Below are 14,805 nucleotides of genomic sequence, written 5' to 3'. Positions count from 1 at the left end.
ATTTACTTTGTTTGTAGTGGTTAAATTTCCTTGATTGGGCTTGTCATACCTCTCAATCGTCGACCAATTCCCACTCTATCTTACTCTTTCTATTGCTTTTATATTACATTTCTAATCCTTTTTCAACATTATTACATATTTGCTACGATGTGATATATAATATATTATATTTTATATTTAAATATATTATATTATTATATTATTATATTAAAGTATTTATTGTATTTATATTTATATAGAACATATTTATTTAAAATATTTACTTGAATGCATATAATTAACGATTTCTAAAGGTTTAAAAGTCCTTAGATGTTTCCAATTCATGAATCTGCGGTACCATAAATACATCGACTATTACCACACATGATATAAATATGATTATATATAGTGTATTAAATAATGAAATTAATATTGCGGCGCAAGTTCTTTTTCTTGGTTGGATAAGTCATAACTTGCGCTATTACTAAAACTCGTCGCCACTTTATCCAATAAACTCGTCAAACTATTAGTTAACCTCTCACCAAATGATAAATCAGTCGATCCACTCATCCACATCTCATCTCCATGGAGATTTTCACCATTCATATTCTGATTGTTTAAATTATTATTATCAAATGAGTCATGTTTATCCTCACTGACGGCTTGGTTGCTTTGTAATGAAGGTTTCGAATATTTTTTGTATGATCTTTTACAGAGTTTGAAGCATTCGTCGATAATCAGTACTGGGAATGACCAGATCAGAACCCATTTCCAATCATAGACGTCCAGCGGTACAACATTGAAGAGTGATGAAAAAAATGGAATGTATAAAATGAAGCAATGAATTAAAATACTGAAGAAAATGGCACAAATGAGATATGGATTAGACCAAGGTGGCACTTTTAAAATAGAGGAATCTTCGGATAACGCGTTTAAGGCATTAAACATTTCCAGGATAACCAAGGTTGTTAGGGATAAAGTCGAGGCCTTGACTTTACCAACTGTAAAATATTCACAACTGTTACTCATGTCATATATTAAGCTAGAGTGGAACTCTTCCCAATTCATGCAGTTTCCCCAATTCATTAGTTTTTTTAAACTAATTAGGGTGTTGCCTTCATTGGGTGAGATTCCGAACACATAATATTGTATAAAGATACCACATGTTGCGAGACCTACGTACAATCCAATAACCATATAACGCAACAAGGTGGTTCGATCTATCAATTTGTCATTTCGGTGTCTTGGCCCTTTTTTCATCACAAGTGGGTCTGGCGGATTAAACCCAAGTGCTGTTGCTGGTGGTCCATCTGTAACCAAATTAACCCAAAGTAATTGGACTGGTAGCATTCCTTCTGGGATTCCTAGCATTGCAGTCATAAAAATACTTACTACTTCTCCAATATTACTGCTGATTAAGTATCTTATGAACGCTTTCATATTACTGTAGATGCATCTGCCTTCCTCTATTGCTGACACTATTGTCTTAAAATTGTCATCTGCCAAGATCATATCCGACGCCTCTTTAGCGACTTCTGTTCCATTTATTCCCATACTTATTCCTATATCTGCCATCTTTAGTGCTGGTGCGTCATTTACTCCATCTCCTGTCATTGCCACTATTTCTCCCAAATCCTTTAGTATCGACACTATAGACTGCTTGTGCTTTGGTTCAGTTCTACTGAACACTAGGCAACTTGTCGTCAACAATTTCCTCTGGGCATCTTGTGTCAGTGACTCAAATTCCTTTCCCGTCAAACTACTAAATAAAGACCCGCCGTGTAATAACCCGCTAAATTTCGGGCTGCCTCCAAACCTCGAGTTGGAAGGACTGGCATGACCAAATTTAGGACTGGAGTAACTAAATTTAGGATTTGCATAACTAAATTTAGGACTCCCACAAAAATTGGCGTTTGCAGGACTCAGACTTAGACTCGGATTTGAGATGGAGAGTGGAATTTTGATGATTCCAACTTTTCTGGCAATAGCTTCAGCTGTGAGTTTATTATCGCCTGTGATCATAATTACTCTAATTCCAGCTCTCATGCATTTACTTATGCTATCCTTAACTTCTGGTCTTGGCGGGTCCATTATTCCAACTAAGCCCAAAAATACCATATCCTTCTCGATCTTACTGAATACACTGTTATTCTTCATAGTGTCGTTAGCATTAGTGGTGGTATTAGGGCTAGAGTGTAGTAGTGTATTGTATAGGTCTAGATCTTTCTGGGATGCTGATCTGTATGAGAACGCCAATACTCTCAAAGCTTCATTTGCTAATTGTTTTACATGATCCAATATTTCAGTTTTTTCTGATTTAGATAATTTATTTACTGAACCATCCGGTAGCATGTAACTTGTACACACTTCCAATATACTTTCTGGTGCTCCTTTACTATATAAATACATTTTATTCTTATTACTCCTACCACTTCCTTTACCTCCACTACTGTTTCCCACACAACTTCCACTATGTGTGCAAATTACTGACATCATTTTCCTACTTCTACAGAACTCCAAAGTCGCTTCTTTGATTAGATATTTACGGTATAGTGCTGAAATTGGTATCGGTACTGTTTGTCCTGCTCTACCTGTTAATTGTCCTTTCTTCAATGTTGATGTTTCATTCCTTACTTTACTCATTCCATCATCTGTTTCCACATCATTAACTAATTCCGTATTTGTATTCGTATTAGACTCTGCACTGGAATTTGTGTTAGCGTGAGAGTTGGGGGAATCTGAACGACTACGATTAACTAGATTATTATTTTGTAGTAAGTTTTTTTTCCATCTTTTCATTTTTTTGATGTTACTACTATTATTTTCTTCTACTGGTGATGAGAATATGACTTGACCCATCTGATCCAAGTGTGATGAATCGCACTGCGTTAAAAATTTACCCAAATTATTAACCATTTCAATTATCGCCACTTCCGTCGGCTCTCCCTCCAACACCAACCCATCGTCATCCATCCCGCTACTACTAAATCTACTAAGTTTACGATTATTTTTATGATGAAGTGTTGAGAATGTGACATCTGAACATAGAGACGCGCATTTGAGGAACGTGTGGGTCAGGTTTTCAACTGGTCCGTCAAATGACTGCGCTACATACATACCATTCTCTCCAAATCCTCCCATTGTCACCCTTATTCCATCGCCTAATCATAATTATATGACAATTTAATAACTAAGTAGTAGTGTATAACCCTCCTTAATGGAGAATTATTATGGCATACCTTGATGTGGCATGTGTATATATCGAAGTTTATTTTGTTGATTGAATAAATTGACAACTACGGTCGTCATTTTGTTAGTGGTGAGAGTCCCTGTTTTATCACTACAAATGACAGTGGTACAGCCAAGAGTTTCAATTGATGGGAGCTTCCTTACAATAGCGTTCTTTTTTGCCATTTTCCTGGTTCCGAGAGCTAAACACGTTGTGATAACTGCTGGTAGACCCTCAGGAATAGCGGCGACTGCAAGTGCAATTGCAATTTTAAAATAATAAATGGAGCCTCTGATAATTGATCCGTGCGCTGGATCATTAAAATTCTTAACGTTTATTAACCATACGAGCAAACAGATGACGCTGATTGCTTTCGAGAGTGAGTTTCCGAAGTCGTGCAACATCTTTTGCAGTGGAGTTGTGGTATTCTCGGTACTTGCTTCAATTACTGCTGATTGGATTGTACCGATTTCAGTGTCCATTCCAACCGCCACTACAACTCCTATTCCTGTTCCGCTGCATACTGTAGTGCTTCCGAATAATATATTACGCTTAGTTTGGAGATCGCATGTTTTTTCACTCTTATCCAGTGCTTCCGTTGTCTTATATATTAATAATGATTCGCCAGTTAATTGTGATTGCTCAACTAATAGTGCTGTCGATAATACCTTTACAAGTCGTAGGTCTGCTGGGATTTTATCTCCATTTTTAACTTTAACTATATCACCTACTACTAAATTCTCCGTGTCGAACGTCGTCCATACTCCGTTCCTTAAACATGTTGTCAATGTCGGTTGCAGCTTTTTAAGTGCGTCCAATGCCTTCTCTGCGTTTGCTTCTTGCCAAACTCCAACCAATGCGTTCAAAATTAAAATGAAAAGTATTACAATCGGCTCGATAAAGGAGGAGATGTTCTTCGTCTCGTGAGGGTCAAAACAGGTGAAAAAGAAGCTAACGATGGCTGCGCTCAATAGTATCTTAACAAGCAAATCATCGAACTGTTGGATGAATAAGTGCAGAAGTGACAATTTTTTTGGCTTTAGAAACGAATGCGATCCTAACAATTCACGGTGTAAAATAACTTGTTCGTCATTCAAGCCGTAATCCAAGTTAACTGAATAATGTTTTAATACCTCACTGGAATCATACACATGAGGACTCTCCAATAACTTCAATTTCTCTTCTTCTAACATCTCGCATTCTCATTCCAGCATTATTATTATTCTATCAACACTGTATTATTATTATTATTCTATTAATTTATATTATAACAGTTTTTTATTAATGTTAGATTAATAGCATAATAATATAATGGAGTTAATGGGTTGCAAAAGGGTTAGAAAATAGAAAAAGGAGGAAAATGTAATTTCGAATTAAAAGGTAACATTTTTCAGGGTGAGTATGTTGTGAGATAGAAATACATGAATCACTAGTGAGCGAATTGAATGAAACTAAGTTTAAAAAAATTAAAATATGTTACAGGTTTAAAGGTTTTCAAAATTCATTAAAAATTATAGTACAAAAAAAGTATACACAATTACAATATTGAGAAAAATAATAAACTAAAATGTGTAGTATGGATTAAATTTTAGTTCAACATATAAAAATATTTATTATAACCTACCACACATTAATTTTTTTAATCCTAACAACACTTCGGCATTTATTATTTTATCATTTTTTTATTTTTTTATCCTTTATTTATTTATTATTATCGCAATATTTTTGATTTAATGCAGTTTTTCACAATTTTTTGACATCAATTCAGTTATTTGTAAATTTTTAATATAAATTCAGCTTTAAAATCGTTTTATTAGTGTAATATAGTTTGGAATTATGATTTATGATGAGTGAATCCTTAATTAAAGAGGGTTTAGCCGTAGTAAATGGCAGAGGCGCCGATAATAAGCCTTTATTTTATAACCCACCTCAAGTTTTTAACCGTGATTTATCCCTCATAGTCTTAAAAACCTTTATTCTCCAAGAAAAAGATAAAATAAGTAACCAACTACACTAAATATTTATAATTTAATTTTTAACATAATCAGTTTGTGGATTAATTTTTTAGAAAGTGATCCGAAATTTGGTACGTTCGTCGGTGTAAATATTCTAGAATCTCTAGCTGCAACTGGTATTATCATTATCGAATATACTAGTAGTTATATAGTTAATTATATATTATTATTATATTTGTAAATAGGAATAAGGGGAATAAGATATTTGAAGGAATTAGATGATTTGGTAGGAATGGTAACTTTTAATGATTTGGACCGTAAATCAGCAGAAATGATACTGAAGAATTTGGAATTGAATGCAATTCCCAGGAATAAGTTCAGAGTAACATGTTGTGACGCTAATTTTTTATCTAATGTTTTGACGCCGGCCCCGGACATTTCAAAGCACTTTCTCATGTCAAACAATATATATAAGATTCCTGTCGGATCATTTAACTCCACGGATAATATTACTAATATTCTTAAACACTATAATGCCAGTGTGGACAAGTTCATTGACTTGTTATCGGTTAATTCAAATCCCACTACCACTAACGGTGTTGATACTAATACCAACGTAATGGATGAGGATTGTATTAATAGGAACATAGTGGATATAATTGATTTGGACCCATACTCTAGTGCTACATCGTATATAGACTCAGCTGTGAAATGTGTAAGAAGTGGTGGAATGTTATTAATAACATCAACCGACATGCCAACACTATGCGGTAATAATCCCCTAGTATCTTTTTATAAGTATGGCGGCTCGAGTTTCAAGTCACCATTTTGCCATGAATTGTCACTGAGAATTCTGTTATACTCCATAATGTTAACAGCAAGTAAGTATAAACGTGTAATTGAGCCTCTGTTGTCCTGTAGCATTGATTTCTACGTCAGAGTGTTTGTTAAAGTTGTGTATTCACCCGAAATGTGTAAAAAGGTAGGTGAAAACTCGGGAATCGTATTGATGTGCGTTAAGTGCCATTCTTACCATGTACTTAATCTGTGCAATGATTATATTACAGTCAACAGGTCCATTAATCTAGATGATAGTAGAGTTGAAAATGCTAAGAGAAGGAGAAAGGAGGATTTTGAATTGAGTAGAACATGCCAAGAATGTGGATCAAGAATTAAAATTGGAGGTCCAATTTATACAGGGCCATTACATAATCTTAATTTTGTACAATCAACACTTAATACATTACATAACATCAACTCTAATATTACTAATACTACTGGTAATGGTACTATTGATGGTACTAAAAATACTAAGGCTACTAAGGATACTAATAATATCGAAAGTAATGATGGTGCTGAGAATGGTATAACAATGTATAAAAGATTAAGAGGATTATTAACAACAATTAATGAGGTAAATATATATAGCATTAATGTGTTTAGGAAGTTGATGTGCCGCTTTATTACTCTATTTCTGATTTATGCCAAATTTGGTCTTTAACTACAATTAGTCCAATATTATTCAAGTACCTCACTAAATAGTTAATACATAAATAATATAGTTAATAATGGTGGTTATATAATATGGATTAGGGAAGTATTGAGAAGCTTGGGATATAAGGTGTCGAATTTTCATAGGGATCCCAACTCAATAAAGACAAATGCACCAAACCAAGTAGTCATGGATATAATAAGAACACACGCTAAAAATACTGGTAAAACAACCAATCATGCTTTTTTCAATAAACCAATACAGTATCATATATAATGAATATATTAATATATAATTTAGATTATATTTAGTGTTAATTATTATTTTAGAACAATTGGGATAGATTTGGATAAGAAAGTGGAGAAGACGAAAGATGTACCGAGGTGGTTTCCAAACCCAACTAGTCATTGGGGACCTAAAAAAATGCATAAAACTACGTCGACATCACTAAAATAATTTCATACATAAAATATATCTGCGTACAAAGTCAATAGTTATTATAACGGCATTAAGTGTAATAGATTAAATATTAAAATTATCATTTGGCTTGAAAAGAGTATTTCCAACTCCAGTGAATGGCATCCAAATGTTTTGTTTATTTAATTCCAGCTCATTATAATACCAATTAGGTAATACGTCATTACTCATATTACAAGGCGATCTCCAAACTAAAATATCATAATATATGGTTAATATAAGTTAGTAGTTTGCTGGTGTAATTGAATAAAAAGTACTTTTATTGAGTATTGAAAAGATAACGAATGATATGAGAATATCATAAAGGTAGAGAAATAGTTGGATTTTCCGGTTCAAATGAGAAGTCCAAACTTTCTAAACAATAATATCCAAACTAATCAATGGGAGAATAAAAGTAAGTCACCTGTTTAATAATTGTTATAACCAATAATAGACATAAAGTTGATGAAAGAGTTATGCCTAAAATTATATATAGAATGGAATTTTGGTATAAGTGTACTGTAAGTCATGAGTGAAATGATCAAGACCACTGAAGGATTGAAAATGAAAAAAATAGTTAAAAATCCTAAAAATTTTCATTTTAAATGGATAAAAGATTAAAATTATTATATAATAAGTGAATAGAACCTAAAATGAAATTGGCGATTGAATTTCCGATATTGGATAAGTAAATGTGTAGTCCCGAGGATAAAAGAATTAGGACTGACATGAACATTAAATGCGATGAATTGGAGCCAAATAAGTCACTTTTCAAAGTATCTCTAAGCTCTTCGTCATAGTCCATTTTTAAAACATTAAAAATTAATTTTACAAGATAAAATTGGGGAGAAACTCAATAAGTTATTTACACATTTAATTTATAAATTAACACATGATTCAAGAGAATAATTTATTAAAGAATCCTTATGGTACAGAGAAATTAAATTTTCATTTTTTGAAAATAAATTAACATTTCTGTGGGGACCAGATGTCGTTTCTCAATTAGTGTAAATCTAAATATTTTAATTATAATTTTCAAATTTTTTCTTCTTAAAACATTTTATTTTAAATTCAGTGTCATTTTAAACATGATTTAGCCGTTCTTTAATCATGGTAACTATTACTATCAACTAATAGTACTAGTATTCTGTATTATTATTTATTAAGTAGTATCAGATATATGATGTAATAGTGGAATTGGAATAATTTTGAGAATTTTTGGTCTGGCGGTAATATATACCAAAATGCAGCTCATACATCTAACTATCGATGTTTTTCAGTTTCTTTCGCAGGTCGAGAATCAATGGAACAAGGCAATAAAAGTATCTTCCATTCCTTAATATTTAGTTTTTCACTCAGTTAATAATTAATTTTTAGTTTTATTGCCTCAATCAGCATTGCATGAACTTGCAAGTCGAAATATTTCTTGGCCGATGATGTTTGAAATTCTTAACCCAAAGAACTATAAACGTACTAACGGCGGAGTTTTGGAATTCATATCCGAAGAAGGAACATGTAATATTCCATACTGGGTAATTTTTTATACCATTGATTTAGTTATTTGATTACTGATATTTTGTCTATAGTTGATATATAATATTAATTAGGTAATGAGTAATTTGGGGTTAAATGAAGGAGATATAGTGACTATAACTAATGTTTCACTACCAAAAGCCAATTGGGTCAAACTTAAACCATTAAATGAAGATTACTGGGATATCTCAAACCCTAGAGCTGTGTACTCTGTCATTTATACTTATTTACATTTATAATTCTACCTATAGTGATATTTATATATATATTGATAATGGATTAGATTGGAAAATGCATTGAGAAATTATGCAACATTAACAGTTGGTGACGTAATTCCAATACATTACATTCAAACCGTATACTTATTCCAAATCATGGTATTATATACCATTATTTACCAATACATTATCGATAATTGGTGTAGGATTTGAAGCCCGCAAAGGCGTGTAGTATAATTGAAACTGATATGGAGGTAGAATTTGATATGCCAGCACCTGAACCAAAAGAGGAGGAAAAGGCTATGGAAACCGACCCGGAACCAGTAATTGGGAAAAGATTAGATGGGAAAACTCCAAGATTAATAAAGCAAAATGTAGATACTGTCAATAAAACTCCTTGGAAAAATAAACTACCGAATGGAATTCGAGTAATTATAATACTATATAGCTAATATGGTTATTGGTATTCCATATTGTTGTAGAGATATGATGAGGAGTTCGAGCGAATGGTTCAGAATAGGAAAATGAACTATGTTCGAAGATAAATAAATTTTTTAATGATAATTAAAGCTTAATATAGTAGTAATTTACTAATATTCAAGTGTTAATTTAGTATTTTTAAAATTGTGTATGTGTTGATATATTGGGATTCTGGAATCCTGAGTGGACAATAAATAATAAATTTTCTTTAAATTTTTCAGTAAATTAATATAATGTTGAATGATGATAGAAAGTGTTCGAAGGACTTAAATGAGTATTATAAATGCTTAAGTGGCAGTGGCCGAGACCCTTCAAAGTGCCAAACACAAGAAATCGCACTCAGAAAATGCTCTACAACGTATTTTCCATATATTTTACTCATTTAATACCATAATTTAATTAATTTTAGTGATAAAGAGAATGATTATTGTTTGAATGAGTTATTGGAATTATATCGCTGTACAAAGTAAGTTTTAGTATTTCCAAGACTTTATCAGGAAACCTGACGCTAATGGATGCGCTAACGAGTTTCTTTTATTTCGCGAGTGTAACAGGCCTGGAGGACCTGAAATTTTAGTAAAAGTAACTTTAAACTCCACCAATATTGATTTAGGACGAAATGTATAAGGTTAACTTGAAGCATTTGGACAAATATAACCTCAGCTCAAACGTAATTTGTCCTGTGAATCCTCCGAAACGTTCAATGAAGAACATTTCTAAGCTCCTAGAACAGATGAAGCAGGTGTGCGGATTCAAAAACTTTCAAGAAAAATTCACTCCACAAGTTAAATCATGACCTTAATTTATTAATTATATATGTATATATATTGGTGATAATAGAGTTCTAATTCCAACCCCTAAAACCAACATTCCCTCTTACTAACATGTAAAATATAGTTGGAAAAATTAGGTAAGAGTAGAAGTGATGAGTTGGTTGCCATTCTGATCATGGTATAACTTGAAGTGTTTTTTAAACTGACTAGAATGCATCCATCTGTTAACTTGGTCTTCTCCAAACTTGTACCGGTTGCATATCTTAATGAATAGCATCACGCTTATGTTGCTCTCCATGCCAACTATGTTCTCCATATTCTCCATGTCCACATCAGTGCCATCAGTGTGATGCATTTGGTTAACGTACTGTTTACGTAATTGTACCTGCAACTGATGTTGCAGTGATCCCTTTAGTAATTGAGTTAGCAACTCATCATTGCCAGTGAATAGTGCTCTGTATCTTGTGAATTCCATAGATAATCTAGTGGCCACGGAGTATTTCTGACTTGAAATATAACTTTCCAATAACATGGCAATTGCCACGTCAACATCTTCTGAAGTGATTACATTTGATAATCTCATCTTAGCGTTGGCTTCGCTGATTCTAATTATACTTTCAATGTGACGTAAAGTCAGCGGGTATCCGCCACCGAACGTTCTTTGTCTTATTCTACTGTAAACTCCACTCAATTTACCTTCGATTTGGCTGTAATACTCCTGGCCAATCATCGGCTTAATATTTTTCCTGGCATAGTAGACGTACTTTTTAAACAAGTCTGTAGATATCGGTTCCACAATATTGGAAGATAAAAGTGTATTTTGAAGGCGTTTCAGGACATTTTCGTAATCTTCTACATTGTCTAATCTTGGGTGTAATAGCTGATGATTTGTTACTACGTATTCTGATAATAACAGGTCCTCTTCAATATTTGGTATGTCTCTTAATACCACTATTAAGTCAAATCTACTTAGGATCGGGTCTGAGAAATCAACATTTTCTTTAAATGTTAATGCTGGTTCGTAACGACCAAATTTTGGGTTTGCTGCCGCTATCACTGAACATCTAGCCCTCAAACTGGTCACTATTCCTGCTTTACTTATGCTTATACTTTGTTGCTCCATTGCTTCATGGATACTTACTCGATCTTTGTCTGTCATTTTATCGAATTCGTCAATTACACAAAACCCTTCATCTGCTAACACTAATGCTCCTCCTTCCAAGCACCATTCTCCTATAAAATTATGTATATATTGGTATTGTTAATGGTGTGTAACTAACAAAATTATGTCTGAGGGTACCTGTTATTGGATCTTTTCTAACACCTGCAGTCAGACCCACTGCACTTGCTCCTTTACCAGTGGTTAATACACTTCTATTGGCAGTTTTATGTACGTATTGTAGCAGTTGTGATTTCCCAAGTCCTGGATCACCAACTAACAACACATTTATATCACCTCTAATACGGTGTCCTCCCGCACCACTACCAGTGTTGGCAGAGTTGAGTGTGGATAGAATACCCTTTGGAACACCGCCAAATAGAGCACATAAAACAGAAGCTTTGGCTGTTTTATGGCCCCAAAGTGTAGGAGCTACTGAAGCTATTAAGCGTTCTCTAATACATGGATCCCTGCTCAGACGTTTAATTTCACTAATATCCTCCTCAGTTAACTCGAACGATAGCGAGTCTTCTTGGCGTTCTATATTATTAGCTTCTAATTCCGTGTGTAGTATTGGGAACCCGTGTTTAATGTTAAGTCCTAAATCGTACCTTGTCTTATATGTTCCCAGGACATCTACCAAATCTCCCGGTTTCACTGAATCTACAAAGTCTCCAGTCAGAATTACTATCTTCTGACGCGGTGTTCTACCTGCCGGCACACTACTTGGTGGTTCCTGTATTGTCAACTTCTGATAATCTGTATATTCTGTGTTAATTCTGTCCACCGTGAACCCTGGTGATCGACAATATGGGCATCTCTTTGGAAACACTGGCTTTATCGTATCACTGAAATATATTGGCAATTCACTCAGCGTGTTATCGCATGAATTGCACTTCAGATACAACACTCTTAATCTCGGTAACACCGATCCTCTTCTGATTACTATCCCTATAATATTTATTAGTATGGCCTATATTTACTAGTTTAGCTAAGATTAATGACATAGTAATACTAGTGGCATAGTAACTTTAATACCTGAAACTCTAATGAGTGTATTAAGTTCTGAAGAACGTAGTAGACCCAGTTGCGTAGTGAATGGCCAATCTGTGATTGCTACTTTGCAGTATCTCTTCTTGTACAATTCCTCCTTCAGTTTACTTACTTCAAATGTCAGACAGTCGTGGAGCACTGGCAGTACATCTGATGGTCGAAACTCAAGCCATGTGATCACATTCTCACAGTGGAACTGCAGCAAATGTTGTGCTGCCACTCTTAACACCGTTTTATCTTCTCTGATCATTGTTGATATTTTACTCTTGTAGTAATAGTTAGGTGCGTCGTCACTCAGCTTGAAACGGTACAAAAAATACCTAAATCCATTTATGACACTTATTTATTAAATTTTAGCTAATTTTACATTATTTATATATTAATTATGTATAATACCTGAAGCACGAATCAATGGCTTGTTGATATTTTTCATCAAAGGTAACTTCGTTTGGATTCGAGTGCAATACGGCTTTTGCGCTTTCTAGTCGTGAAATATCTGGTGCTTCTGCTTCTGCTGTTGCAAAATCTGTTCTCCTTTTAGTGACTCGCTCTGATATTCTTGCAAAAAGATTATCTTCGAACTCCTCGTCTGCCATATCAAGTATCTTACGCCACAGTTGTTTGTGCATTGCTCTGTCTCCTTCGGTTCCTCTTGTTCTTGCTCGATCTCTGAAACGCATACGTCTTTCTGCTGCTCGTCGGTCCTTCGGGTCAAGTTCATACACTGCGTCATCGAGCATGTCTTGTTCATATTCATCCACATTTTCAATTCCCAGCTTCGCAAAGCCTTGCATTTCTCGTTCGAGATCTCTCTGGCCCACCACAAATCCTGTCTCATCTTCATATAAATCTTCACCTTCCAATTCTGCTTGTTCTTCATCTTTATCTCTTATGCCTTCCGCCACGAAATAATCATCTCTATCATATTCTTCTTGATCATACTCATCTTCTAAAATATTATTATACACTCAGTTAATTAAAATATTTGAGGGAATGTGTAAATAGTTATGGAAATAAATGGCTTAAATCAACTGATGTAAATAGTATAATAAGATAAGATAGGTGTGGAATGGTTAAAAGAATACCATCAGTGTCTAGATTATCATCTCTACGGTCAGCCTGAAGAAATTATTAACTTGGGCATTGCTAAAATTTACCATTTTGTAGAACTAAAAACACCAAAAAATAAAAATTATTAAAAGATGAAAATTGCGGAATATTTTGAAAAATGATCAAAATAATGAAACAACATCATGGGGATGTGTAAAACGAACATAATGCAAATAATAGAACAATCGACACAAAAATTATTAAAATATGCTCCAAAATATACAAAAATTAAAATATAAATGTGAAATGTGAAAAATTGAAATTATGAAAATTATTAATAAATGTGGAAAATTAGTCGGACCAGTTTTTACTTCCGACGACTGAAAATTTTTTAAAAATGTGTAAGGTTGTGTGGAGAAATACCTGTGCAGTTGAATCCAACTTGGCAATAAACTTCTTGATCTCCTACTTTAAGCTTGATTTTCCCGTTACAATTCCTGAAAAATTGTGAAAACTTGAAAACAATACCATCCACAGCTTCCAGTTGAAAACAATCTTGGAAGGGCAAAAATCGGGTCAGATTCCTGGAGCTTTATCTCAATACTTTTTGCATTATTCAGGAAAAAATCCTTTGTCATTAAATCACCTAATTAATTAGTTAATCATGACACTCAAGGTTATAGTAGTAAATAGTATGATACGTTGTAGTTTTGAAACTCTTCTTGGTGGTTCCAAAGATTCAGTTGTTATATCACTTTGTACATTTTCTTCATATTCTCTTTTTACCGGTGATTCTGACTTTAATTCAATATAGTTGATCTTTTCATCATGCTTCATTTCATACTTCATGGTACTATTATCATGCTTTGTGGGTGAACTGTACTTGACGCTGGTATTGACTTTTAAAGGAGTTTTGGAATGTTTAGAGTGTACATCAGGAAATTTGTCAGTATCTACCATTTTTCTTAATAATACATCTTCGGTTTGATCTGTGTTGGCATTGTGATCATGCGATTGATCGGAAGTTATTGCGATTTCTCTCAAAACTTCGTTTATTAGGCTGCTAACTTCCTGGGCTCTTGTGTCCATATACTCCTTTGGAGTGTTAAAGTGTTCCGATAACTTCTTACGTACTCCACCCGCAGTCAGATCAGATAAATTATCACTTCTAACAATTTTTCTAAACAATAATATATAAGTAATAATATAATAAATGGTATGTTGTAATAATAGTAGAATAATTGTAAGGGTAAGAGAATAGAATAATAAGAACCTAATGGCGTTGTGTAAATCATGTTTAGATATATTATTAAATGAATGATCTTGCATTAATTTATAAGTAAATGAATATTTAGATGAAAAAATAAGAAAAAATTATTAATATGAAATTGCGGTGAATTTTAAAAATGTCTATTGACTCTACACAAA

The 14,805-nt window shown here is 33.5% G+C and overlaps 7 protein-coding genes across 7 annotated transcripts, besides 15 other annotated features; 3 read left to right on the top strand and 4 right to left on the bottom strand.

Moving 5' to 3' along the window:
* Positions 1–405: 405 nt before the first annotated feature.
* Positions 406–4,401, bottom strand: TA13655 (calcium-transporting ATPase, putative; the record flags this gene model as incomplete). Its single annotated transcript, XM_947100.1, has 2 exons — positions 406–3,140; positions 3,219–4,401. The coding sequence occupies 2 exons, from the start codon at positions 4,399–4,401 to the stop codon at positions 406–408; spliced, it is 3,918 nt and encodes a 1,305-aa protein (XP_952193.1).
* Positions 694–747: a sequence feature (8 probable transmembrane helices predicted for TA13655 by TMHMM2.0 at aa 69-88, 98-117, 216-238, 271-288, 309-331, 1049-1071, 1156-1178 and 1193-1210).
* Positions 790–858: a sequence feature (8 probable transmembrane helices predicted for TA13655 by TMHMM2.0 at aa 69-88, 98-117, 216-238, 271-288, 309-331, 1049-1071, 1156-1178 and 1193-1210).
* Positions 1,111–1,179: a sequence feature (8 probable transmembrane helices predicted for TA13655 by TMHMM2.0 at aa 69-88, 98-117, 216-238, 271-288, 309-331, 1049-1071, 1156-1178 and 1193-1210).
* Positions 3,409–3,477: a sequence feature (8 probable transmembrane helices predicted for TA13655 by TMHMM2.0 at aa 69-88, 98-117, 216-238, 271-288, 309-331, 1049-1071, 1156-1178 and 1193-1210).
* Positions 3,538–3,591: a sequence feature (8 probable transmembrane helices predicted for TA13655 by TMHMM2.0 at aa 69-88, 98-117, 216-238, 271-288, 309-331, 1049-1071, 1156-1178 and 1193-1210).
* Positions 3,688–3,756: a sequence feature (8 probable transmembrane helices predicted for TA13655 by TMHMM2.0 at aa 69-88, 98-117, 216-238, 271-288, 309-331, 1049-1071, 1156-1178 and 1193-1210).
* Positions 4,051–4,110: a sequence feature (8 probable transmembrane helices predicted for TA13655 by TMHMM2.0 at aa 69-88, 98-117, 216-238, 271-288, 309-331, 1049-1071, 1156-1178 and 1193-1210).
* Positions 4,138–4,197: a sequence feature (8 probable transmembrane helices predicted for TA13655 by TMHMM2.0 at aa 69-88, 98-117, 216-238, 271-288, 309-331, 1049-1071, 1156-1178 and 1193-1210).
* Positions 4,402–5,051: 650 nt separating the features above from the next.
* On the top strand, positions 5,052–7,111 carry TA13660 (N2,N2-dimethylguanosine tRNA methyltransferase, putative; the record flags this gene model as incomplete). The annotated part of the gene is made up of 6 exons (XM_947099.1): positions 5,052–5,208; positions 5,277–5,363; positions 5,409–6,577; positions 6,607–6,689; positions 6,757–6,918; positions 6,985–7,111. The coding sequence occupies 6 exons, from the start codon at positions 5,052–5,054 to the stop codon at positions 7,109–7,111; spliced, it is 1,785 nt and encodes a 594-aa protein (XP_952192.1).
* A 66-nt stretch (positions 7,112–7,177) lies between these two features.
* On the bottom strand, positions 7,178–7,916 carry TA13665 (uncharacterized protein; the record flags this gene model as incomplete). Its single annotated transcript, XM_947098.1, has 5 exons — positions 7,178–7,323; positions 7,390–7,486; positions 7,536–7,591; positions 7,632–7,697; positions 7,760–7,916. 5 exons carry the CDS (start codon positions 7,914–7,916, stop codon positions 7,178–7,180), a joined length of 522 nt encoding a protein of 173 aa, XP_952191.1.
* Positions 7,397–7,456: a sequence feature (4 probable transmembrane helices predicted for TA13665 by TMHMM2.0 at aa 23-40, 47-69, 74-91 and 104-123).
* Positions 7,542–7,591: a sequence feature (4 probable transmembrane helices predicted for TA13665 by TMHMM2.0 at aa 23-40, 47-69, 74-91 and 104-123).
* Positions 7,632–7,635: a sequence feature (4 probable transmembrane helices predicted for TA13665 by TMHMM2.0 at aa 23-40, 47-69, 74-91 and 104-123).
* Positions 7,648–7,697: a sequence feature (4 probable transmembrane helices predicted for TA13665 by TMHMM2.0 at aa 23-40, 47-69, 74-91 and 104-123).
* Positions 7,760–7,778: a sequence feature (4 probable transmembrane helices predicted for TA13665 by TMHMM2.0 at aa 23-40, 47-69, 74-91 and 104-123).
* Positions 7,797–7,850: a sequence feature (4 probable transmembrane helices predicted for TA13665 by TMHMM2.0 at aa 23-40, 47-69, 74-91 and 104-123).
* An 87-nt stretch (positions 7,917–8,003) lies between the features above and the next one.
* TA13670 (ubiquitin fusion degradation protein (UFD1 homologue), putative) lies at positions 8,004–9,352 on the top strand (the record flags this gene model as incomplete). Its single annotated transcript, XM_947097.1, is given in 7 exon segments — positions 8,004–8,040; positions 8,362–8,469; positions 8,489–8,667; positions 8,719–8,849; positions 8,928–9,021; positions 9,069–9,290; positions 9,311–9,352. The coding sequence occupies 7 exon segments, from the start codon at positions 8,004–8,006 to the stop codon at positions 9,350–9,352; spliced, it is 813 nt and encodes a 270-aa protein (XP_952190.1).
* A 223-nt stretch (positions 9,353–9,575) lies between these two features.
* Positions 9,576–10,138, top strand: TA13675 (uncharacterized protein; the record flags this gene model as incomplete). Its single annotated transcript, XM_947096.1, has 4 exons — positions 9,576–9,700; positions 9,752–9,808; positions 9,840–9,924; positions 9,956–10,138. The coding sequence occupies 4 exons, from the start codon at positions 9,576–9,578 to the stop codon at positions 10,136–10,138; spliced, it is 450 nt and encodes a 149-aa protein (XP_952189.1).
* A 110-nt stretch (positions 10,139–10,248) lies between these two features.
* Positions 10,249–13,121, bottom strand: TA13680 (DNA replication licensing factor, putative; the record flags this gene model as incomplete). The annotated part of the gene is made up of 4 exons (XM_947095.1): positions 10,249–11,348; positions 11,392–12,247; positions 12,290–12,647; positions 12,724–13,121. 4 exons carry the CDS (start codon positions 13,119–13,121, stop codon positions 10,249–10,251), a joined length of 2,712 nt encoding a protein of 903 aa, XP_952188.1.
* A 516-nt stretch (positions 13,122–13,637) lies between these two features.
* Positions 13,638–14,706, bottom strand: TA13685 (uncharacterized protein; the record flags this gene model as incomplete). The annotated part of the gene is made up of 4 exons (XM_947094.1): positions 13,638–13,845; positions 13,870–14,023; positions 14,079–14,557; positions 14,651–14,706. The coding sequence occupies 4 exons, from the start codon at positions 14,704–14,706 to the stop codon at positions 13,638–13,640; spliced, it is 897 nt and encodes a 298-aa protein (XP_952187.1).
* Positions 13,650–13,718: a sequence feature (1 probable transmembrane helix predicted for TA13685 by TMHMM2.0 at aa 273-295).
* Positions 14,707–14,805: the final 99 nt, after the last annotated feature.

The sequence above is a fragment of the Theileria annulata genome, chromosome 2 (genome assembly GCF_000003225.4).
Source record: "Theileria annulata chromosome 2, complete sequence, *** SEQUENCING IN PROGRESS ***".
NCBI lineage: Eukaryota > Apicomplexa > Aconoidasida > Piroplasmida > Theileriidae > Theileria > Theileria annulata.
Note: the sequence above shows the minus strand (reverse complement) of the source record. Positions and strands in the feature narration are given on the sequence as shown.